Source organism: Neoarius graeffei, chromosome 1, assembly GCF_027579695.1.
Source record: "Neoarius graeffei isolate fNeoGra1 chromosome 1, fNeoGra1.pri, whole genome shotgun sequence".
Lineage (NCBI taxonomy): Eukaryota > Metazoa > Chordata > Actinopteri > Siluriformes > Ariidae > Neoarius > Neoarius graeffei.
Genome location: NC_083569.1, coordinates 69,378,800 through 69,404,160, shown reverse-complemented (window position 1 = coordinate 69,404,160; position 25,361 = coordinate 69,378,800). Strand labels below are relative to the sequence as shown.

The following is a 25,361-nucleotide window of genomic DNA, read 5'->3' as shown; positions in this document are numbered from 1 at the left end:
GAACCCAGGCAGGTGCTACCACTCTGGGTCAGAGTGGACTTGGGAGCGATGGTGATTAAGGGGTAACTCCACTTTCCCCAATACTCAAGGCTTCCCGGACCTGAGACTCACCATCAGTTACCCAGGGCTAAAAGAATAGAATAGAAGAGAATAGAATAACTTAGGAGAGAATAGAATAGAAAGTTAGGACAATATAAAAGAATACATTATAAGAGAAAAGAAGGGAATATGTCATTTTATATATATAATTGAATGACAAGATCATAGAACTATCACTGTACAGGACAGAAAGAACAGGACAGAAAGCACGACGAAGACGCAGAACAGAACACAACAAAACACTACACAAATTCTCATTTTATCCTTTAGGGTTTTTGTACCATGCTAAAATAGCATGAGTAAAAAGAACCAAGGCGTTTTTTCCAAACAAATAAATAAAAAAATAACTTGCAAAATTTACAAAAGCATCTCAGGGAATAATATACAGTAAAACAAGTGTTGCCAGGCAAAACAAACCTCGTCCGGCCTTTCCGGTGACCTTGACCTTCACGTTGACCCGATTACCTCCAAAATTTAATCAGGTTATCTACGGACCATTGCCCACCTACGTTGAAAATTTGAAGTCAATCGGTGCAACTGTCTAGACACTAGATTGTTAACAGACAGACATATAAACAAACCGCACTGATTACAATACCTCGCCCCGCTTTGTCGTGGACGAGGTGAAAATTGACAAGTGCAGGGCATGTCCCCTTTTACATAACTGATAGTCCATAGACAAGTGTGGCTGAAAGGCCTCTTAAATGAAGGCTATCTACGGTAATCTTATATAAAGTGACGAGTGAAGTGTGGCATCAAGGCCAGTGAACTCACTGCACTCACACAAGGAGGCTGACGGAGCTGGCTGAAGGACATAATGTTTCTTTATTCAGTGACATGTATCGTCAGGCAGGTTGAATTCCCACTTTGCTAAGGTTATGATTTATAAGGAGATAACTAAAAGAGGTGGAGCTTTTACTATGTTTTTGAATGAACCGAAAAGCATTAGTGCTTTTCTGAGTCCTTATTTATCAAAAGGATAACACTTATGCATTTTATTCCAGTAGTGCTGCAATTAAGATTCTGACCTTGTAATCGAATGATTGTAAATCTCAACCCTGCCAGAGAGCCACTGTGGAGCCCTTGAAAAAGCCCCTTAATCCTTACCTGCTCAGGACTGTATGGGTGGATTGCGTCATATTTATATTGTATGTTTCTTTGTGTGAATGAGTCGACCTAATTGGAAGTAAATCTGACAGATGAAAAGGTTGTTGATTGTATTTTCCATTTATAGTGGGCAAAAAGCAAAGGTATTTCAAAGATTTGCAAATATCGACTTGGAGAAAGCTTATAAACTGTGATAAGACTTGTAATAATTTTCAGTGTTCCCTTTTCTTTTGGGCCACAGGAATTCTGTATGAGTGTGCGTTTGAAAAAGCATGAATGGAGCCAAGAGTTCTGGAAATGTTTTAATATGTTAAAGGAAGTGTTTTTCAGTCTGTCCCACCATGTCTGTCGTCAGTACATCTTGTGCCAAGAGGGTGTGTGTGTGTGTGTGTGTGTGTATGTGTGCATATATGTGTGTGTGCTCTGACATCCTATACTCGTTTGAGAGCACTTGTATGGCTTAGCTAAACATTTACTTTGGTAGAGTTGCCACAGCATGCCCTGTGTCTGCAAATCCCCCCTCGCAGTATGTTTGAAAAGGACATGCCTAACACTCGATGTCACAAAGGTACACACACAGACGTTTGATAAGCTCATCGAAAATCAAGGACACTGAAAATCTGAAGATATTTGTATATACTTACCTAAAACTACCTAATACCCCAGACTGTAATCTAAATTAGTATAACAGGAAGCACAGAATTGAAGTCAATTTAGCATGCAAGGTCTTATAGGACTCCTGTAACTCCTCTAGCACACTCCTCTCCACAGATCCGAGCCTTCCTTTGGAGACCGGTGATAACTGGGGCTTCATTTTTCAGTGTCATTTGAAAACATCAGCTTTTGCTGCATCTCTGCACTTTCAGATTCTTATTGGAGACAGCAGCAGACATGAAGTATGAATGATGGTCGCTCAGGTTGAAAGTCATAGGGTGTCTGTGGTAAATATGATCTGGGAGTACCAGAGACAGAAAAAATGCAGACAGGTCATATTACATTTCTTCATCCCAGGGGATATTGTGTCTCGTCAGGCTTCCAGTCAGCCTGTTTAAAAGTACGTTTGAGCAAAATGTCGAGTTTTCTTTGGAATCTATCCACAAATTATTTGTCTACTTGATTTTATTTGCTGTAGGACAGGAGAAGTATGCACAAGCTTATGAAGAATACAGTCTAACATGTTTGTGTGAATTAATTTGGGGAGAAATTATACAGTGTCTTGCAAAAGTATTCACCCCCCTTGGTGTTTGTCCTGTTTTGTTGCATTACAAGCTGGAATTAAAATGTATTTTTTGGGGGGTTAGCACCATGTGATTTACACAACATGCCTACAACTTTAAAGATGCAAATTGTTGTTTTATTTTGACACAAACAATAATTAAGGTGAAAAAAAAACAGAAATCTGGAGTGTGCATAGGTATTCACCCCCTTTCGTATGAAACCCCTAAATAAGAGCTGGTCCAACCAATTCACTTCATAAATCACATAATTATTTGATTAAGATCCACCTGTGTGCAATCAAAGTGTCACATGATCTGTCACATGATGTCTGTATAAATCACCCTGTTCTGGAAGGACCCTGACTCTGCAACACTACTAAGCAAGCAACATGAGAACCAAGGAGCCTCCAAACAGGTCAGAGACAAAGTTGTGGAGAAGTATAGATCAGGGTTGGGTTATAAAAAATATCCCAAACTTTGAATATCCCACGGAGCACTATTACATCCATTATAGCAAAATGGAAAGAATATGTCACCACTACAAACCTGACAAGAGAAGGCCGCCCACCAAAACTCACAGACCGGGTAAGGAGGGCATTAATCAGAGATGCAACAAAGACACCAAAGATAACACTGAAGGAGCTGCAAAGATCCACAGCGGAGATGGGAGTATCTGTCCATAGGCCCACTTTAAGCCATACACTCCAGAGAGCGGGGCTTTATGGAAGAGTGGCCAGAAAAAGCCATTGCTTAAATAAGAAAAACATTTGGAGTTTGCCCAACAACATGTGGCAGACTCCTCAAACACATGGAAGAAAATTCTCTGGTCAGATGAGACTAAAACTGAAATTTTTGGCCATCATGGGAAATGCCATGTGTGGCGCAAACCCACCACTTCCCATCATCCTGAGAACACCATTCCTACAGTGAAGCATGGTGGTGGCAGCAGCATGCTGTGGGGATGTTTTTCATCTGCAGGGACAGGAAAGCTGGTCAAGACTGAAGGAACAATGGATGACACTAAATACAGGGCAGTTTTGGAGGAAAACCTGTTTGAGTCAGCCAGAGGTTTGAGACTGGGACGAAGGTTCATGTTCTAGCAGGGCAATGACCCTAAACATACTGCTAAAGCTACACTGGAGTGGTTTAAAGGTAAACATTTAAATGTCTTGGAATGGCCAAGTCAAAGCCCAGACCTCAATCCATTTGAGAATCTGTGGCGTAACTTGAAGATTGCTGTACACCAACGCAACCCATCTGACTAGAAAGAGTTGGAGGAGTTTTGTCTTGAGGAATGGGCAAAAATCCCAGTGGCTAGATGTGCTAAGCTAATAGAGACATACTCCAAGAGACTTGCAGCTGTAATTTCAGCAAAAGGTGGCTCTACAAAGTATTGACTTTGGGGGGTGAATACCTATGCACACTCCAGATTTCTGTTTTTTAATCTTACTTATTTTTTGTGTCATAATAAAAAATTGCACCTTTAAAGTGGTAGGCATGTTGTATAAATCAATTGGTGCTAACCCCCCCAAAATCCATTTTGATTCCAGCTTGTAATGTGACAAAACAGGAAAAACACCACGGGGAATGAATACTTTTGCAAGACACTAATTCCCTGGGTATGGATTGGGCGGCACAGTGGTGTAGTGGTTAGCACTGTTGTCTCACAGCAAGAAGGTTCTGGGTTCAAACCCAGTGGTTGACGGGGGCCTTTCTGTGTGGAGTTTGCATGTTCTCCCTGTGTCTGCTCGGGTTTCCTCCGGGTGCTCCGGTTTCCCCCACAGTCCAAAGACATGCAGGTTAGGCTAATTGGTGGCTCTAAATTGACCGTGAGTGTGAATGGTTGTTTATCTTTATGTGTCAGCCCTGCGATGACCTGGTGACTTGTCCAGGGTGTACCCCACCTCTTGCCCATAGTCAGCTGGCATAGGCTCCAGCTTGCTCGTGACCCTACACAGGATAAGCGTTTATGGATAATGGATGGATGGATGGATGGATATGGGTTTAAAGTAACTGGTTGGTATAACTGCTCCTAATCAAAGGATTTCAGGCTGCCAAACCACTTCTACAACTCATTAGCAAAATTTCCTACAACTGGACAAACATTTTCACAGTGGTACAGTGATGCAACAGGTAACTTTGCCACCTTACATCTCCAGGGTCTCTTGTTTGATCCTGAGCTTTGCTTGCAGAGTTTTGCATGCTCCGGGTTCTGTAGTTTCCTTTTGCCTCCCAAAATCATACCTACCGTACTCTAAATTGCCAGTCAGTGTAAATTTAGAAGAAGAAGCCTTATTTATGCCCTGTGATGACCTGGCGACTTGTCCAGGGTGTACCCCGCCTTTCGCCCATAGTCAACTGGGATAGGCTCCAGCTTGCCTGTGACCCTGTGGAACAGGATAAAGCGGCTAGAGATAATGAGATGAGATGAGATGAGATGAGCCTTATTTATCACACGTACACTCAACTACAGACTTAACCACACAGTAAAATTCCTCCTCTGCATTTAACCCATCTGAAGCAATGAACACACACATGCACATTCAAGTGAGCAATTAGCACACACATACCCAGAGCAGTGGGCAGCTATGCTACAGCGCCCAGGGAGCAGTTGGGGGTTAGGTGCCTTGCTCAAGGGCACTTCAGCCCAACCTCAGGCCAAGGCTGCCCCATGTTAACCTAACCACGTGTCTTTGGACTATGGGGGAAACCGGAGCACCCTGGGCTCAAACCCAGAACCTTCAAATTTGCATGTGCATGGTGTTTTGAGATGGACCTGTGTCCAGTCTAACATTCAGACAACTTAGACAGAAGCATCCTGCCTCATTTCACGTCTCGTACAACTACATGAATGATTTAAAGGCAGCATAAGTTGGTGGCTTATTCTTACCACATTTCAAGTTTACACCCTACACTGACTTCCTTTCTTCAAAATGTTTTTGAACTAAATTGCTTTGAGCAGTGAATTTTCACAGGATGTACAGTTCTAACTGATTGTTTTCAGGTCACATTGTGACATGCACTATATATGACATGCATGAAAATCTCCCCCGTTTGTTCCATATACATTAAGTAGCCTTTCTTGACTATGCAGTGCATGTCTCACTCCCTCCTGCTTGCTGTGAGAGCTCCAGCTGGATTGCGGTGGGATAGTGCTGTCATAGGCACCCAGCAGGGTGAAGTTTTCAGCCTGGCACGGTTGCTCTGCAGCCCAGTGGGAGTTCTCAGGCAGTGGGCACCTTGTGCTGTGTACCACACTCAGTGAGTCTGAGCTCCTCAATTCATTTGTCATTTAGACACAATCATGTCAGGAGAGAACTGACTGAGTCCACTCACATAAATATTTATCCCAGAGCAGTCGAGAATATTGGGTCATATCCCTCAGTGTGCATCATGCACCAGCACTGCTTGTTGTGAGGGCCTGAGAAAATGGATTTTCTCCAATTCTTGTTTTTAATGGATTAGAAATGGGTGTGTGCTGTGAACAGAGCAAATGCAATTGTGTAATAACTCGTCCATCTTTGTTATAAATATTAGGAAACTCATGCTTAGGACACACATATGTAAAAAAACACATTTAATGATTATTAACTTAAAAAATGTCCCTTCCAGTCATGCGGGTGTTGGATATAAAATAAATGATGTGGTCCTTGCATTTATCTTCTATAGTCAGCTCCAGAATTATTGGCCACCTTCATAAAAATGATCAGAAATTACAGTATTAAATTAACAACATGTACAATAGCTTATGTGTGTCAGTCCTGCGCGCTGTGGCATGTGCACCTGAAGGCACACCCTGGGGTGCGCGTGTGTCGAGCGGACTCCAGCACGCACGCCGTTAACGATGCACCCCTGAACTCAATTAAGGAGCTATGTGCACCTATTTAAGGACTGTGCACGATCTTTGTGAAGTATTACATTACGTCAGTATGCATTACCGAGCCTTTCTACCTGTGTTTCTGATTTCCTGTTTCCTGATTCCTGTGCCTGTTTCTCGTTCCTGTTCTTGCTTTGCCTCTGATATCCTGTTTGTGCCTTGCCCGACCCTTTGCCTGTTTTCATGTTTTTGATCTAGCCTGCCGTTTTGGATTGTTTGCCTGTGTGTATTTGTTCACTGTAAATAAACATCACTGTTGTTGTTATTATTATAACTACTTCTGCACTTGCACCCGCCTACCTCGTACCTGACAGAATATTTTGCCATACAACGGATGTAGCAGAAGGTTTCCAGTACTCCATGCCACGCCACTTCTGGAATTTTGTATCTCAGCCTCTAGCCTCGTTTTTCCACCAGCGTACTGGTGTTTACACTCCCACACCCTACGATGGTGAGTATCACCCGTGTGGATTCAGCATCCAGTATGGCATCTTTTATGCGGACCTTGAGGAACCCAAGTCTCCAGAACCCATGTGGGTTACATTCATGATTTCCTGGCTGACTGGACAAGCATACCAATGGGCCAAGTGCCTCATGAGATTAGAGCACCCATGCCTTCAGAGCTCACAGGATTTTCAGGTAATGTTCTAGTTTATTTATGAATCCTTAGAGAAGAACTCTCATAAAAAAATTTGGGAGGGGGCTATCACGCCTGAAGCTGACACAACAGAGGAGGCCATTGCTCTAGAGCGCCTCCTAAAGGCCATAGGTCCAGAACCAATCCCACAGCCTGTTCTACAGTCAGTTTCAGAGCCAGCATCTGAACCTGAACCAGAGTCTGCATCAGAACCCATGCCTGACCCAGATCCGGCTCCAGTGCCAGTGTCAGAGCTGGCACCAGCTCCAGCATCAAAGCCAGAGTCTGAGCCAGCACCAGAGCCAGCTCCAGTGCCAGTGTCAGATCTGGTGCCAGCTCCAGCATCAGAGCCAGAGTCTGAGTCAGCACCAGAGCCAGTGTCTGTTCCAGTGCCAGTGCCAGCATCTGTTCCTGTGTCAGTGCCAGCACCAGCATCTGTTCCAGCGCCAGTGTCAGCTCCAGAACTAGTGCCAAAGTCAGAGTCAGCACTAGTATCTGCTCCAGAACCAGTGCCAGCACCAGTGTCGGAGTCAGCTCCAGTGCCAGAGCCAGTGTCAGAGCCTGCATCAGTGTCTACTCCAGAGACAGTGCCCAGGTCAGCTAGAGCATCAGAGCCTATGCCAGAGTCGGCACCTGCGCCAGTTCTAGTGCCGATGCCAGAGTCAAGGCCAGTGCCAGAACCTGAGCCTGTTCCAGAACCTGTGTTAGAGGACAACGGAGTGACCACTGCCTCAGCCGGCTGTGAAGACGTCTGTGTTGTCCCGCCGCCGCCCAGCTATGAAAGCGTCGTCGTTCCTCCACTGCCTGGCTATGAAGACGTCATCGTCCTGCTGCCGCCTGGTCATGAAGACGTCATTGTCGTCCCGCTGCCAGGTCCTAACCAGGACTGAAGCAATGCACTGACAGAGCTCGAGCCCATGCCTGAGTCCAGTTCTGAGTCCAAGTCAAGTCCACAGTCCAAGTCAAGTCCAGAGCTCGAGTCCTCTACTGAGCCCGAATACAGCCTGGAGCCTGAGTCGAAGCTCACTTCCTGCCTTGAGCCCAAGCCAGTTCCAGAACTCAAACCAGAGTACAGTCCAGAGTTTGAGCCAGAGTCCAGTCCAGAGCTCAGGCCATCTCCAGAGCTCAAGTCATCTCCAGAGCTCGAGTCCAGCCCTGAGCTCGAGCACACTTCCAGCCCTGTGTCCAAGCCAGTTCCAGAGCTCCAACCAGAGTCATCTCCTGAGCTTGAGCCAGAGTCCAGCCCAGAGCTCAAGTCATCTCCAGAGCTCGAATCCAGCCTGGAGCTTGAGTCCACTTTCAGTCCTGGATCCAAGCCAAGTCCAGGACCCAAGTCAGGTTCAGAGTCTGAGCATGATTCTGACCCAGAGCACAAGTGAAGTCCCGAGCTCAAGCCCACTCCTAGTCAGGAGTCCAAGTCTTGTCCTGATCCTGAGCCCAAACCCCCACTAGAGCCAAGAAGGATGGATTTTCGCTCCCAGAGGGAGCTCTTTGGGGGGGGTCTGTCAGTCCTGCGCGCTGTGGCGCATGCACCTGAAGGCGCGCCCAAGGCTGCGCGTGCGTCGAGCAGACTCCAGCATGTGCGTCGTTAACGACGCGCACCTGAACTCAATTAAGGAGCTATGTGCACCTATTTAAGGACTGTGCTGATATACGATCTTTGCGAAGTATTATGTTACATCAGTATGCATTACCGAGCCTTTCTACCCATGTTTCTGATATTCTTGTTTCCTGATTCCTGTGCCTGTTTCTCGTTCCTGTTCTCGCTTTGCATCTGATATCTGTTTGCGCCTCGCCCGACCCTTTGCTTGTTTCACGTTTTTGATCTAGCATGCTGTTTTGGATTGTTTGCCTGCGTGTGTATTTGTTCACTGTAAATAAACATCACTGTTATTATTATAACTGATTCTGCACTTGCATCCGCCTACCTCGTACCTGACAATGTGATATTTGGAGCTTAAACATATGGAGGACTGAATATGTTTGTTGATTTTTTTTTTTTTAAAGTAGTGCATACTTTTGTGTAAAGCAGAGGTCTTCAACAGGGGGGTCGCGACCCCTAGGGGGGTCGCGGAGGTACTGCAGGGGGGTCGCAAAATCGCACCGGATCACTCATATCAACAAAAATATTCCTGCCCTGTCCCCTGGCCTCCGTTAGCTAACTTAGCCTACCCACTGTAACCGGGTTAAACCCACATATTTGTTCTTACTGAAAAATGGATCGTTTTGTAATTCGACCAAACAAATCAGCAAGCACAGTAGCAATGCCATCCACCTCTGAAAAGAATGAAAACGCGACTGAAAGTGGCGAGGAAGAAGTTGTTGCTGATGTCGGAGCTAAGGGTAAGCGCAAACGAGAGAAGACCCGAAAATACTCAGATAATTATATGAAGTTTGGCTTTACCTTCAAGGAGAGAGATGGCATTGAATTTCCAATGTGTGTCATTTGCTCCGCTGTTCTTTCAAACCAATCTATGAAGCCATCGAAGCTGCAGCGTCATTTGGAGACAACACACAGCCACTTAAAAGACAAACCCATTGAATACTTCCAAGCTAATCTTAAATCCCTCCGAGGTCAACAGACACTGATAAGAAAATCAGCCAAAGTTGGTGAGCTAGCTTTGAAATGCTCTTATCAAATGGCCCTGAGGATTGCCCAGAAGAAACAGCCATACACAGTTGGAGAGGACTTAATAATGCCTGTAGTAACCGACATGTGTCAAACAATGTATGGCAGCGATATTGACATAAATAAACTGAAAACTATCCCCATCTCTGATACAACCATAGCTCGTCGGATAGATGAGATGGCAACAGATGTAAGGGCGCAACTGCTTGAGAAACTCAGGATGGCAGATGCATTTGCACTGCAGTTGGATGAATCTACAGATGTGGCCAATGACGCCCAGCTCCTGGCGTTCGTACGCTTTGTAGATAATCAAGAAATGAAAGAGGAATTTTTGTTTTGCAAGTGCCTTCCTCAACGCACAACCAGTTCCGAAATTTTCAAAGTAATCGACAATTCCTTCAGAGAAAATGACATCCCATGGTCAAAATGTATTGCGCTGTGTACGGACGGTGCAAGAGCCATGGCCGGTTTAAAAAGCGGACTTATCGCGCTGGTTCGAGATGTATCTCCGCAAGTAATCTGGACCCACTGTATGTTACATAGGGAGTCACTTGTTGCCAAAGACATGAGCGCGGAGTTGGCAGAAGTCATGGATGCTGTGGTGAAAGTGGTCAACTTAGTGAAGAAGAGCGCTTTGCAAACGCGCCTCTTCTCAAACCTCTGCGCTGCTGAGGGAGAAGAACACACTGCGCTCCTATACCATTCCGAAGTGAGATGGCTTTCACGTGGAACAGGGTTGTCACGTGTGTTGGAATTGCGCAAATCCATTCGGAAGTTTTTACTTATGCAAAAGCGAACAGACCTGGCTGCACTTTTCAATGACAACGTTTGGCTCACCAAGCTTGCCTACCTGGTTGACATTTTTGCTGAATTGAACAAACTGAACAGCTCGATGCAAGGCCGCAATACAGTTGCAATTCACCTCTATGACAAAATGGAAGGCTTTATCAAAAAAATCAAACGATGGAGGGAGCGCATTGGACAGGAAACGTTTTCCATGTTTCCATCAGTTGATGAGCTGGGCGATTCTGCTGTGCTCTCACCCCCCGTAACGCATGCAATTCTCGCGCATTTGGAGGCGCTCGAGGGGCAGTTCAGGCGCTACTTCTCTGAGGCCGACTCCTGGCGAAGAGACAAGACATGGATACTGTGCCCATTTACTGTTAATGCGGCAAATGGCGCACAGCTGACAGTGACAGAGGAGGATCAGCTTATCGAACTATCCACTGACAGTACATACAAACACATATATGACACAAAATCACTCAGTCAGTTCTGGATCTCTTGTCAGAAAGACTTTCCACAATTGGCAGCAAAAGCTATGATGAGCCTTTTGCCCTTTGCAACTACATATCTTTGTGAAAGTGGATTTTCTTCTCTCACTTTCCTGAAGAACAAATACAGGTCAAGGCTGCAGCCTGAGGCTGATCTGACCCTCTGCCTGACAACCTCCATCTACCCCAGGATAGATATGTTATGTGCAACTCATCAGGGTCAGACATCTCACTAATGTGGGAATTCACAGATGGCTTGGGGGTTCACTGTACCCTTTTCATGTATGTTCACAGTTTAACTTGATGTGTTATGATCAAAGTTTAACTTGATTTGTGTTAATTGTTAATTATTTGAATAACTCTGTATTTGTGCAAGATGTATGTGTAAATGGTAGAAGCACAGCCACTCTCTCCCTTGCACTTGTTTTTTGGTTGAATCAGTGAACGATCTTAATAGGCCTGTGTTATATGCAAGTTGTGTTTAAAAATGGCAGTAGCACATCCACCCTGTAGGGCCTATCTAGCCCATCTTTAAAATAAAAAACATGAAAATACAGTATTAACCTGTGTATTTTTCCTTGTATTGAATGTACCATAACAGAGTAGCAATGTTTATACATGACACTAAGCTCAATTTAATGTAAAATACAATTCTATGCCGTATATATAGTAGGGGGTCCCTGGCCCAGTTCGCCATCTGTTTGGGGGTCCCTGGCCTGAAAAACGTTGAAGACCCCTGGTGTAAAGCATTAACAAGGTCGTCTGCATTCTTAGCTGTTTTGTCATTTTTAAGTTCTTAAGGCAGAAGCAGTCAAGTTTTGGTGAAAATATTCTGCTATGTAGTGGAATTTAATGTCATCAGTGTTCATCAGAGCTTGTAGAAAATCAACCCATAAAACAAGTCAGATCTACTTCCATCTTGAGTAATGGGTATCAGGTGAAGAAGAAGAAGAAGAAGAAGAAGAAAAGCCTTTAATTGTCACATGCACACTCAAGCACAGTGAAATTTCTCCTCTGCATTTAACCCATCTGAAGCAGTGAACACACACAAGTGAGTAATGAGCACACACACATACACAGAGGAGTGGGCAGTTATGCTACAGCACCCGGGGAGCAGTTGGGGGTTAGGTGCCTTGCTCAAGGGCACTTCAGCCCAAGGCTGGCCCATGTTAACCTAACCACGTGTATTTTGGACTGTGGGGAAAACCGGAGCACCCGGAGGAAACCCACACAGACACGGGGAGAACATGCAAACTCCACACAGAAAGGCCCCCGTCAGCCACTGGGCTCGAACCCAGAACCTTCTTGCTGTGAGGCGACAGGGCTAACCACTACACCGAGCTTCTGAAGAAAAACATTATTATTATTAAAAAATGTTCTTCTGAGAATTTTTTTTTTATTAGAGGAAAAGGGAGTACCTACTGTGATTGAGAGGAATTTTTTCAATCATAGTGTGTAATATTTATTCTATACATATGTATTTTGAAAGGTGCCAATAATTCTGCAGTTAATCGCAAAATATTTTCCACATATTTTCCAAGTTTCTCTTCATCTTTGATACCCTCTTGTAATCTCCATCTCACTTATCAGCCTCCACCCTCCTCCTTTCCATATTTTCCCCTCTCTTTCTGCCTTCGGCGAGGCTCACTAAGTGTTTGCGTGCTTAAAGAAAGGGCTTCTCTCCCTCTCTCTCTCTCTCTCTCTCTCTCTCCATCTCAACTTTTTTTCTTCAGTCGGTGAGCCACAAATTGCTCTCGAGACCTCTTCATCTCTTCTCCTCTTATCCCACACAGCCACGCTTTGCATTCAATAATATTCTCACTTTAGATGGAAATGTACAGGCCTGTGTTTGCTGCACATTAAATTGACATTAATTTTGCATCTCTATATTAATTATTTGGCCAGGGACTACTGTGTTATGGATATCAAAGTTCTCTTAGTTATGTAGTCAGGAAAAAAAATAATGTGACATTAAAAAAAAATGCTACAAAATAGCCTGAAATGGTATGAATACCTTTGAAATCAGCTACTGCAGTAAGTACTGGAATACTGTAATAGAGGCGCATCGGAGACACGAATATACTTTGAATACTGACATACCATGCATCCTTAAAGGCCTGTACAGACTCATCCCTGTTTCCTCACAGCCACATCATATCCGGATGTCTACGCTGAGCTTGTTTATAGAACGTTCTGGGCATTTTGGTCGCTGCTGGCCTGCCCGAGAGCATTTTTCTCCTCCACTCTTGTTGTATCTTACTTTAGATTAGAAGGCCAGAGAGGGAATAGGGGAGGGGGGAGCTTGTCTATTGATGGAGCGTTCTTGGAAAACAGATACATGTTTGATGAAAAAGCTTAGCCTCCTACTCAAAGGCACTCTTTTTTATCAGCTAGCACAGCTAACCACATGCAGTGCATATAGAGCAAACAGGAGCAAAAAGCTAGCCGCTAGGGCTCATGTGTTGGCTACAACCCCATGCCTTTCTATTCATAATGGCTGAGCCTGAGTGTTGTGCTGGCACGAAAATAAACACATTTTTGCCTGGGAAAGGACAGTTTTGTTTTGCTGGATGACTCAGTTAACACATCATTCTCCCTGTGGATTTCGAGTGCTTTCGATCTGTACAACTGCTGCCAATGTGTCTTAGTCCAGACCAGGTGGAGAGCAGCTAGTATTATTAATGTACATGGTAAATTACATCAGCAAAGCGTATGATGTTGCTGCCAAAATAGCAGAAGTGTAAATGCAATATTATTTCTGGAATCAGAATGATTATTGATTATTCTGACATGAATGCTGATGTATTTTTTATGAATTTTAACACAAACTAATGTATATTCATCACCATGCCTGTGTGCAGGATCGGTTTCCAGAGAGAGGAGAGATTCTTGTCTCAGCAGTGGACCTGGAGCTAATTCTAATAGTGGAACGTAATCGGTAAGTTTTCCTTTCAGCTTGATGATGGGCATTGTGTTTTATTTCTGTCTGTCACATTCTTGAATTTGATTGGCCAAAATGTGTTTCTTTGTTTTCGATAATACTTTCACAGTTGGAATGCAAATAACATGTTTCTATTAATGCGCTTATTATAATACCTAATCATTTTATAGTAATCAAATATACCATGCACTGAGAGGCTCCGGTTGAAATTATGGATTCTCTGAGGTGACTGGCATTGTACTATTTTGTGAGGGGCGCAACCCTGAAGAAAATAGTACAATATCAGTCACTGAAGAAAATCCATAATTACCCGTGCCTCTCAGTGCATGGTATATTAGATTTATATCCCTGCTCAAAAAATTCCAGACTAAAAGTGTTAAGATTGAATCTCAGCATAAACTCACTGGAGGCAGCCATGTTTGTTGTTTACGTCGGCGCAACCTATGACCTGCGCGTGTGCAATGTACAGTACCATGCTATCGCCTGCCTCACTAGGCATGGCCATGATATGTAGATCTATTTTACTATTTATTGTGGCCAGGTTCTTGCCTGAACTGATGATCGCATCATCAGTTTTTCTTTGGCTAATCAGACACAAGGTACGCCACCACACTTGCTGGAGCAGTTGGGGGTTAAGTGCCTTGCTCGAGGGCACTTGAGCCAATCCTGCTGGTTCAGGGAATTGAACCAGCAACTTTTTGGTCCCAAAGCTGTTTCTCTAACCCATTTGGCCATGGCTTCCCCTAAGTCAATCTACACACACAGAAATGCTTACGGAGCCATAGCTGTGACTCGAGTCGGCTGTATATCTTGAAATTGTGACACCAGGTCATGGTATATCCAGGATATACCATGACTGACTCGCACTATATCCATTTTTGTTTTTAATTTTGACATCACAAGATACATTGCTTAATCAATGGTGGAACTATTTTATGTCACATGAGCCATCCTTAGCCAATCCTTGCATGGGAATTTTTTGATGAGGGATATAGTAATAGCTAATTCACAGGGAATTGTTTGACAGACGCATTTTTGGAAGTATTCTCCAGCATTAGGCCATGGTCACACTACAGCTTGCGATGGGTTTGCGAATACTTGGCGATGAAAAATTGGTAGCCTCGCCACCATTTGTGCGATGCACGGCGAATGTTCTCTGAGGTTCGCGAGTTGTTTTTTGGTGAGCCTCCGCCTTGTGAGTGGCCAAAAACGTCGTCAAAATTTTCAGTGCATGCATTGAAATATGGTGGCGATGTTTTCATCGGCAAACTAAGCAGCAAATACTCGCAGATGGGTTTGGGAATACTTCCCAAAGCTCGGGGAAGCATCACCGCCAAAACACCTCATTTTCATCAATAACCCATCGCAAAGCATCGTGAGCTGTAGTGTGAACGTAGCCTTAGCAGTCAGAGATCAAGCTGTTCTTCCAACACGAAAGTCTTCAGGACAGAGGTGTTGCTGATAAAGGAGTGACTTTTTATTGATGTTATAACATGAAAAAATGACACAAATTAACTTGGTTCATGGATGTTCCTAAATACAGTGTTAGGATAAATGGATAAAAATGAATGAATGAATGAATGAATGAATGAATGTTCTCGTTGTTAATGTCTGTAGTATAAGAGGAATAAAACGCTTTTGGGAAAAATAATCACACCACACTGTCAACGATTATTTTCCTTGAACAGCATGCCCCATGGTGTTTTGTTCTTTATATAATATCGACAAAGCATTGTGTTTCAGATATAATAGCACATGATATGCCCAACTGAATAAGGATCTTTAAGTCTTTTAAGGTAAAGAGTCTCAGTGATCAACAGACCGATAACATACTCCTTGTCAGTGTGAGTTTGGCTGATCATCCACTGCCGCTGTGCTGCCAGCATTTGATGAAACAATGCCTTTATTACTAAGGATTGAGGAAATTAATGTTAATCTATTCGTCAAGAAGACAGTTAAAATGTTATTGCATACTTGCCTTGTTTTAATTATCCGTTTTCCTAAAAAACAACACTGATCCTAATGTTGTGCAAATCCCAGCTCCTAATAGATCCTAATAAGAGGAAACTGAGGTAGTTTGTTCGATTTAATCTGGTTCTGGGATAGTGGTCTGGACAGTTCAGTAAATGCGTTGGACATTTGACAGGCTGTTAAGCGACTGTTGTTCGACTGGGGGAAGGAAAAACAGGCTATTACAGTCTGATTGAATAGGCAAATGCTGACACACAGACCATGGAGTTTGGTAAGAATGGGACTGCAGGGAATATTCTGGACAAGATTATGTTTCTGCTCTTGGTTCTCATTAATGGCAGAGTTAATGTTTGTGTTAGCCTTTGTCATCCCTTGCGATCTCTCACTGTCTTGTCTGCTGCGGAACATCCAAAACCTTATTTGAACTTAGAAAGGCAAAGTATTTTCTCAAGCAGGGCAAAGTGAAAGAGGAAGATGATAAAAAGAGGAGGGAGAGGACAAAGAAGATGGAGGAATGGCTTGGAATTTACATCACATCCTTGCTGGGTCTGGGGAAAGAGGAAAAACGCCAGGGCTATTTGATGAATTAACGAGAGACATCTTTTTTCAGCCACTAGCAGTCTAGGGTTTTTTCCCCCTATATAGTCAAAGCCAATTCCCAGCAGGTCTTGTCCCGAATGCACATTTGAGTGAGCTAGTCTATGCATGCCTTTATAACTTACTGAGCCACACAGCATTATTAATTGCTTCACATACATGATGTGTAGATACTCATACTTTGATCCTTAACCCTTGACCAGTTCCAGATGCTTACTGAAGAACAAAAAGTGCAGAATAAGTGTAGCACAACACAATAGCCATTCCAATAAATAAACACTGACGCTACTGAAGATAATGTGCTGTCAAGCTCCAGACATCATTTCCAGCTCATCTTTCGACTCCATTTCCAGCAAAGCTACAGCACTCAACTATTACTAATATGGACTTAAGGTTATAAGAGCTCACCTTCTGAAACTCACTGTCAATATATAATATTTGCTTTCCATTATCCATCATGTTCCTTTTACAGAAGCGTGTTAGTGACGCTATTAAAATGCTTACGAGCTCTCTCATGAAATTGAAACGATGGGATTTGGCAAATAACTCTGAGGTTTTTGTTAAGCCAAGATTATTTTTCTTTAGCCAAGGGTAACTGACAATAAATGTCAATAAATGCTGTGTTAAGCAAACAAATTCAAAACAGTAAATGAGGAGAGAGATTACTATTTATTGCATACTGTGTATAAACAGTACACTGCATGTACTATCCTGAAACCTAGGAAGTCTGTTTAAATTAAAATTAAATAAAAAGAAAAAGAAATAAAACTATTTATCTAAAAGCGACAAAACTGGCCAAGAAACAAAACAGCAAGAATATAATTATTGTTGTTGTATGGTTACTATCAGTGGTGAATGGTTACTATTAGAGCTGGGACTTGAGCTCAGCCAAAACTTAGCCAGACACACCAAAAAAACAACATGGCAAAGGACGTTGCAAGGGATTAGCAGCAGACTGCCAGGTCACTCCGTTGTATGTAGTTGTCGATGTTGATTTTAAAAGTAACTAAATAAATTACACAGAGAAATAAATACTTAAGTCTGAGTGAAAAATACTGTGGCGAGCATGCAGCATGGATAAAGAGTCTGGAGACAGAAATATTAGTTTCTCAGTCGTTAGTCTGTGCTACTTGCTCTCGATAGCACTGGCTTGACCGCTTTATTAGCATTTGCTAACACTACTGATGAACACTGCACCAGCTGGAAGGTGACTGCACCACTGCACTGATGGCGCCGACTTGTGGTTAAGCTAGCGTTGGCCTTCAAGAAGGCCAAGGGTGATAAATTTTTGGTCCCTCCCACTATAAATCAAAATCTGATTGGTTAATTCATCTGTCACTTCCTACATACCTACACTTCATACATACGCTGCCATGGCCTTCTGTCCTGGCAATGAAGTCCTAACCAATGAGTGAGCCAGCTCTAAACTCTTCTCAGCCTAGAGACAAAAAACAAAAAAATCTCCTTGGATAACTCAATTTTAATGTTTTCAGGACAGTAACCCTTTTTTTCTGAAGCAAATTTGATAGAAAATGAGGCCAAATTAGAATTAGAAGATAATAATAATACTAATAATACTAATAATAAAAGCCGCTAGCGGCGCTAGCCGCTAGCCCTCGCACGTGTGCTTCTGCAACCTAGGACATTCTGCCACCCAACAAAACAGTCACATGTCATATATTCTCTGAAGGCCTAGAAGGCCCAAATATATACTGTATGTATGTGTGTATATATATATATATATAGATATATATATATATATATATATATTAGTGCTGTCAAAAATGTCGCGTTATTAACGCGTTAACTTGACTCAATTTTAACGGCGATAATTTTTTTATCGCGAGATTAACGCTCTGTGACATGATGCCACGCCCCGCACAGCCAGAGTCCTCTGCCCTCCCCCGAAGAGCCATGGTGCTCGGCTTAGGTTTCGTTTTCCCATCAGCGGCTCCAGCCCCACTTTGCAGTGGCTGTGACAAGACGTGTTATGCTCTGCAATAAAAAAAAAAAACATTGGTATAACCAGTGTTCGAACTATGCCGATATTTTCGGGGGGGGGGTCCCTTTTTTTTCCCTTGGGGGTGCTTGCACTTGTCTCAGAGCGCGGATCTCCATCGCGCGCTCACTTCGGATATGCAAATGCTTCCCGTTACACATGATTGCTATGTCAATAAACATCATTTTGCCAATATTTTAGAGACCCCCCCAACATTTCCCAAATCATGTTTTCAAGGGATCTCATGTCTGTTTCAGGGGATCTCGGATCCCCCGAGTACCCCCGTAGTTCGAACGGTGAGCAAGCCCATTCACTTTTTTATGCTGATAAGAGAATTACAATGGTTTTTCATGTGACAAAAATGTGCGATTAAATTGCGATTAATCGCGAGTTAACTATGACAGTTGCGACATTAATCGCGATTAAATATTTTAATCGCTTGACAGCACTAATATATATATATATATATATATATATATATATATATATATATATATATATATTTGGGCCTTCTCTGAAGGCCTAGAAGGCCCTGACGGTTCCCCTCTGGTCAGGATAGATTATAAGAAAAAACAATACAAAGTATTTTAGTAGCGGGTCGAGCCATAACTGTACTGAAGAACACAATTCTCCCAAAAGATCCTTCAGCTGGTGTTTTGATGATGGTGATGGAGGACATTGTCTAACACTGGGTTAAAATGATGTGACTATGAAGGCCACAGCATATAATTTACATAATTTTCATCCTCATCAAACCATTAGTGAGCTCTCATGCCCTGTTGATGGGGACGGGGTCATCCTGGAAGAAAACACTCCCTTAAGATGTTTCATCGTAGGATAAGCGTGATCAATGTGCATACATTTCTGTTCATTTTTAAAGACTGTTTCTTCTAAAAGGACAAGTGACTCATTAGCTCATCTGGCCATAAGGCTGATGAGATCTTGCCATGGCGTGGCGTCCATCATCCGTCCGTTGTCCACAATTTAGTTAAATCATACAGTGCCTTGAAAAAGTATTCATACCCCTTGAACTTTTTCACATTTTTCCACCTTACAGCCCCGAACTTAAAAGTTTTTTTACTGAGATTTTATGTGATAGACCAACACAGAGTAGCACATAATTGTGAAGTGAAACGAAAATGATAAATGGTCTTCAAAATTTTAAACAAATAAAAATCTGAAAAATGTGGTGTGCATTAGTATTCAACCCCCTGTACTCTGATACCTCTAAATACAATCCAGTGCAATCAATTGCCTTCAGAAGTCATCTAATTAGTTAATAGAGTCCTACTGTGTGTAATTTACTCTCAGCATAAATACACTTGTTCTGTGAAGGCCTCAGTGGTTTGTTAGAGAACACTGAAGAACAAACAGCGTCATGAAGACCAAAGAACTCACCAGACAGGTCAGGGATAAAGTTCTGGAGAAGTTTAAAGCAGGGTTAGGTTATAAAAAAATATCCCAAGCTCTGAACATCTCAAGAAGCACTGTTCAATCCATCATTCAAAAATGGAAAAAGTATGGCACAACTGCAAACCTACCAAGACATGGCCGTCCACCTAAACTGACAGAGCGAGCAAGGAGAGCACTGGTCAGAGAAGCAGCCAAGAGCCCCATGATCACTCTGGAGGAGCTGCAGAAATCCACAGCTCAGGTGGGAGAATCTGTGCACAGGACAACTATAAGTCGTACACTCCACAAATCTGGCCTTTTTGGAAGAGTGGCAAGAAGAAAGCCATTGTTGAAAGACAGGCATAAGAAGTCCCGTTTGCAGTTTGCCAGAAGCCATGCAGGGGACACAGCAAACATGTGGAAGAAGGTGCTTTGGTCAGATGAGACCAAAGTTGAACTTTTTGGCCTAAATGCAAAGTGCTATGTGTGGCGGAAAACTAACACTGCTCATCACCCTGCACACACCATCCCCATTGTGAAACATGGTGGTGGCAGCATCATGCTATGGGGATGCTTTTCTTCAGCAGGGACAGGGAAGCTGGTCAGAGTTGATGGGAAGATGGATGGAGCTAAATACAGGGCAATCCTGGAAGAAAACCTGTTGGAGGCTGCAAAAGACTTGAGACTGGGAAGGAGATTCACCTTCCAGCAAGACAATGACCCTAAACATACAGCCAGAGCTACAATGGAATGGTTTAGATCAAAGAATATTCATGTATTAGAATGGCCCAGTCAAAGTCCAGACCTAAATCCCATTGAGCATCTGTGGCAAGACTTGAAAATTGCTGTTCACAGACGCTCTCCATCCAATCTGGTTGAGCTTGAGCTATTTTGCAAAGAAGAATGGGCAAAAATTTCAGTGTCTAGATGTGCAAAGCTGGTAGAGACATACCACAAAAGACTTGCAGCTGTAATTGCAGCAAAAGGTGGCTCTACAAAGTATTGACGCAGGGGGGCTGAATACTAATGCACACCACATTTTTCAGATTTTTATTTGTTTTAAATTTTGAAGACCATTTATCATTTTCGTTTCACTTCACAATTATGTGCTACTTTGTGTTGGTCTATCACATAAAATCTCAATAAAAAACTTTTAAGTTCGTGGTTGTAAGGTGGAAAAATGTGAAAAAGTTCAAGGGGTATGAATACTTTTTCAAGGCGCTGTGTCTCCTCCGTCAATTCTCCAGTCTGATTGTTTTGTTTGAAAGAAGTCATCACTCTGCACAAAACTTGGTCATTGTTTTGTCAAATTTTTTGCTAACGAGTTAGTAATTAGACCAAGTTAATGAGTTTTCCAGGCCTCTCACTAGAATTGTATCTGCTTTCTCATTTCTCATCTGATTCCAGTTCTTATCGATGTTTTGGGTAGATCTTCCCTTGAGGAACAAAACTTGGTTGTTTGTTTGTTGATTTTCCTGTTGTAAACAATTTGCTTACAACTTTGTTTATTTTCAGTTACATCATATCTCCTCCCTCAATTCTCAATAGATTTCAGTTCTGATTGTTTTGTTTGAAAGATCTCGTCCTTCTGTCCAACACTTGGTCATTGTATTGTCAAATTTTTGCTAACAAACTGCTAGTTAGGTCAACTTCACAAATTTTGGGACTTTTCATTAGCATTTTATCTCCTGTTGCAGTTCTCACCTGATTTCAGTTCTGATCGATGTTTTGGGTAGATCGTCTCTTGAGGAACAAACTTGTTTGTTGATTTTCTTGTTGTAAACAATTTGTTTACAACTGTGTTTATTTTCAGTTACATCGTGTCTCCTCCCTCCCTCAGTTCTCAATGGATTTCAGTTCTGATTGTTTTATTTGAAAGAACTCGACCTTCTGTACAAAACTCAGTCATTGTATTGTCAAATTTTTGCTAACAAATTAGTAATTGGGTCGATTTAACGCATTTCCTTCTGACTAGAATTGTATCTGCTCTCTCATTTATCATGTGAATTCAGTTCTGATCGATGTTTTGGGTCAATCTTCCTTCGGGGAACAAAATGTAGTCCTTTGTTGATGTCCCTGTTGTAAACAGTTTGTCGCGGAGGCTGGTTCTCTCTCACATTGTCACATTTCAGTTCTGTTTGACGTTTTGCTAGTCGTGGTTGTTTTGATGGCAGGCCAAATGAGCGACTACGTCCTTGATGTTCTGGTTATTTATTTTCGTGAGTTCTGATACCACTGATTCACATTCGTTGTGTCCCATGCCAAAGTTCGCACTTGATTTTTGGTGCAAAATATTTTTTAGGATATATGGCAAGTACGCAAGCACTAAAACGTTAACAGTAGAGATAATTCATGCTGGAGTTTAAACGCTGAAGAGTCCTTCTCTGCATGAGTCATAACTAATGGTCATTTGAAGTGCACTTCAGTGTTCTGTTCCACTATCACCAAAACAGTATTGCTAATTTGCAAGTAGCTGGGAAGACATTTTAAACCCTTCTTTCCAAATGCAGATTTTATTCAAGTCATTCTCGCATGGTTCTGAAGCTCGAAACAAGCAACGCAAAATCATTACAGACTTTAATTTTACATTAACACACCAGATTAAATTATATGAATTCATTTCATACTGTACTTTGGGCATATATAGCGTTCTCTTCAGACTGTGTGTGTGTGTGTGTGTGTGTGTGTGTGTGTGTGTGTGTGTGTGAGATGGCTCTGAAAATAACTGACTAGGTGATTGTTTAGAGTGAACAAGTCCATTTATGGAGTACTGTATAATCAAACGGCATCTGTGCTGTAGGTAAGGTGTTCAACCTCAGGTAATGAGTTTTAATCTCCTTGAGAACCAAACATCCCTTTCACATTGGATTTTCTGAGCTTATTCCATTCCCTTATCTTTAAATGAAATCTGTCTCCTCGGAAAATTAAATTTGTTGAAATCAGTCTCTTCCCAGGTGGCATTTAGAGCCTTATTGTGATTTAAATGCAGCTTGGGTCTTTAATTGTGTGATGCACCCAAACAAAAGGAAGAAGGTCTGTCTTGTGGTGTCTTTTCATGCATGCAGCAGTATCTGCTGTGCTTCACGGAAAGCATAAAAGGAAGAAGAACATTTCGGTAAAAGGAGCAATATTGAGGACGGTGCTTCTATGTGATAATGGATAAGCATGTGTATAACCATATTGGAAGGAGGGAGGGGAGGGAAAAGCAGAAATATATGATAACTAAGATGAGAAGTAGGAATGAGGGTGAGCTAAGCAAGAAAAAAGAGCCCAGGTGAAGTAAGGATCGTGGAGTGGAAATGATAAGGTGCAAGAGAAAAGAGGCTTGGGAAATGGGAGAGGAAAAAAGTGTTTTAACCAAAAATCATTCCCATATTTGAGCTCAAATGAGAGCTTAAAACCACTGACCTTCATCTTTATTATTCCCACGAGGCAAAGTTCTAAAATCATTAAGAGTTAGTTTGGTGAATTACAAAAAGTAATGGTCTGAAAACTGCCCACATTGCACCTTCGCCTTGACAGTTTGTGTTCAAATGTTAATGTGGTAGTGTTTGCTTTTTTCACACAATGACTACATTTACATGCACATCCAAATCGAGCTGCTGTCGGTAATCGAGCTAAGGGTCCCAGCAGGGGTGCCAGAGAAATCCAATCGTACATGCACACAATGAAATCGAGCTATTGTGTGAGGTGCATTGTGCACCCGAGCCACAGGTGGCGCTACACGCCCCATCGTGTTGGTACACTTCCGGTTGTCGTCATGAAGAAGAGCGATTCAAGAGTGTAAACAAAGTTATCAGTTCCGTGTTCTCCATTGCGCGTTTTTCTCCCGTCCATGAATTTTAATATATTCAACTCCTTAAGCTGAATGAGCATGAACTCTGTCTCCTCATTGCTCCAAAAGTGCACGTTTCTGCTCGCCATTTTCTCTTCTTCGTTTGTTCCTCCTGACCTCTTCTGCTGCTCGCTACTACTGTTGTCATGCCGACCGAGGCTGTTGTGTTTCCCGCTTGTGGTCTCGTCTCTCGTCACTTCCGGAAGGGGCAGTAAGTAGCTCGACTACAAGCTCGATAGGGTTTACATACACTAAGTAGCTCGGCAGAAATCGCATAATCTAGGTCATGTAGCTCGATTCCGAGAAATCAAGTTCTGTTCAATTTCAGCCGAATTAAGGTGTTTCCATGGCATTTTGAACTTCGATTTCAGTCGAGCAATGGCAGAAATTCGATTCTCTCTATGTGCATGTAAACGCACTGACTGTAGACGAATTTATATAGATAATTGTCCAGGGGATGCAAGTGTGTCACATCTGCAGCAGCCTCACAGTCACCGCTTCAAAAATATAGCCATCTGTTGCTTTACATTGTGATCACTTTGGCAGTTCTTTGAAGGCAAAATTGTCAAACTTTGGAAAACCAATGGACTTCACACTTATTAAATTTACCCAAAACAATTTTTTCCGCTTTCAGCGGAAATTCATTTGAATGAGCAGACCACAGTCAGAGTGTGAAAACTGTCACTGCAGCAGTTGTACTATTTTCTTATGAGACCAATAGAAGCTGAAAACTGGATTGATCTTGTGTCACAGACTGTATGAACCAATCAAGATCCAAAGTACAGTGGTGCTTGAAAGTTTGTGAACCCTTTAGAATTGTCTATATTTCTGCATACATATGACCTAAAACATCATCAGATTTTCACACAAGTCCTAAAAGTAGATAAAGAGAACCCAGTTAAACAAATGAGACAAAAATATTATACTTGGACATTTATTTATTAAGGAAAATGATCCAATATTACATATCTGCAGTTAATTTGAAGGTGAAATTAGAGTCAGGTGTTTTCAATCAATGGGATGACAATCAGGTGTGAGTGGGCACCCTGTTTTATTTAAAGAACAGAGATCTATCAAAGTCTGATCTTCACAACACATGTTTGTGGAAATGTATCATGGCACGAACAAAGGAGATTTCTGAGGACCTCAGAAAAAGCGTTGTTGATGTTCATCAGGCTGGAAAAGGTTACAAAACCATCTCTAAAGAGTTTGGACTCCACCAATCCACAGTCAGACAGATTGTGTACAAATGGAGGAAATTCAAGACCATTGTTACCCTCCCCAGGAGTGGTTGACCAACAAAGATCACTCCAAGAGCAAGGCGTGTAATAGTCGGCGAGGTCACAAAGGACCCCAGGGTAACTTCTAAGCAACTGAAGGCCTCTCTCACATTGGCTAATGTTAATGTTCATGAGTCCACCATCAGGAGAACACTGAACAGCAATGGTGTGCATGGCAGGGTTGCAAGGAGAAAGCCACTGCTGTCCAAAAAGAACATTGCTGCTCATCTGTAGTTTGCTAAAGATCACGTGGACAAGCCAGAAAGCTATTGGAAAAATGTTTTGTGGACGGATGAGACCAAAATAGAACATTTTGATTTAAATGAGAAGCGTTATGTTTGGAGAAAGGAAAACACTGCATTCCAGCATAAGAACCTTATTCCATCTGTGAAACATGGTGGTGGTAGTATTATGGTTTGGGCCTGTTTTGCTGCATCTGGGCCAGGACGGCTTGCCATCATTGATGGAACAATGAATTCTGAATTATACCAGCAAATTCTAAAGGA

General features: G+C 42.5%; 1 protein-coding gene across 2 annotated transcripts in view; it reads left to right on the top strand.

Annotated features, from left to right (window-relative positions):
• The window catches only part of adam19a (ADAM metallopeptidase domain 19a), a 193,864-nt gene that overhangs the window by 55,425 nt on the left and 113,078 nt on the right, over positions 1-25,361 (top strand). Inside the window, exons 1-2 of one of the 2 annotated variants that reach the window (XM_060918024.1) lie at positions 13,078-13,498; positions 13,702-13,778. In XM_060918024.1, coding sequence (XP_060774007.1) covers positions 13,478-13,498; positions 13,702-13,778 — 98 coding nt within the window. In that variant the 5' untranslated portion in view covers positions 13,078-13,477. Of the gene's footprint in view, positions 1-13,077; positions 13,499-13,701; positions 13,779-25,361 lie in introns of those variants that run through there. The other variant, XM_060918023.1, reaches the window with a different exon arrangement.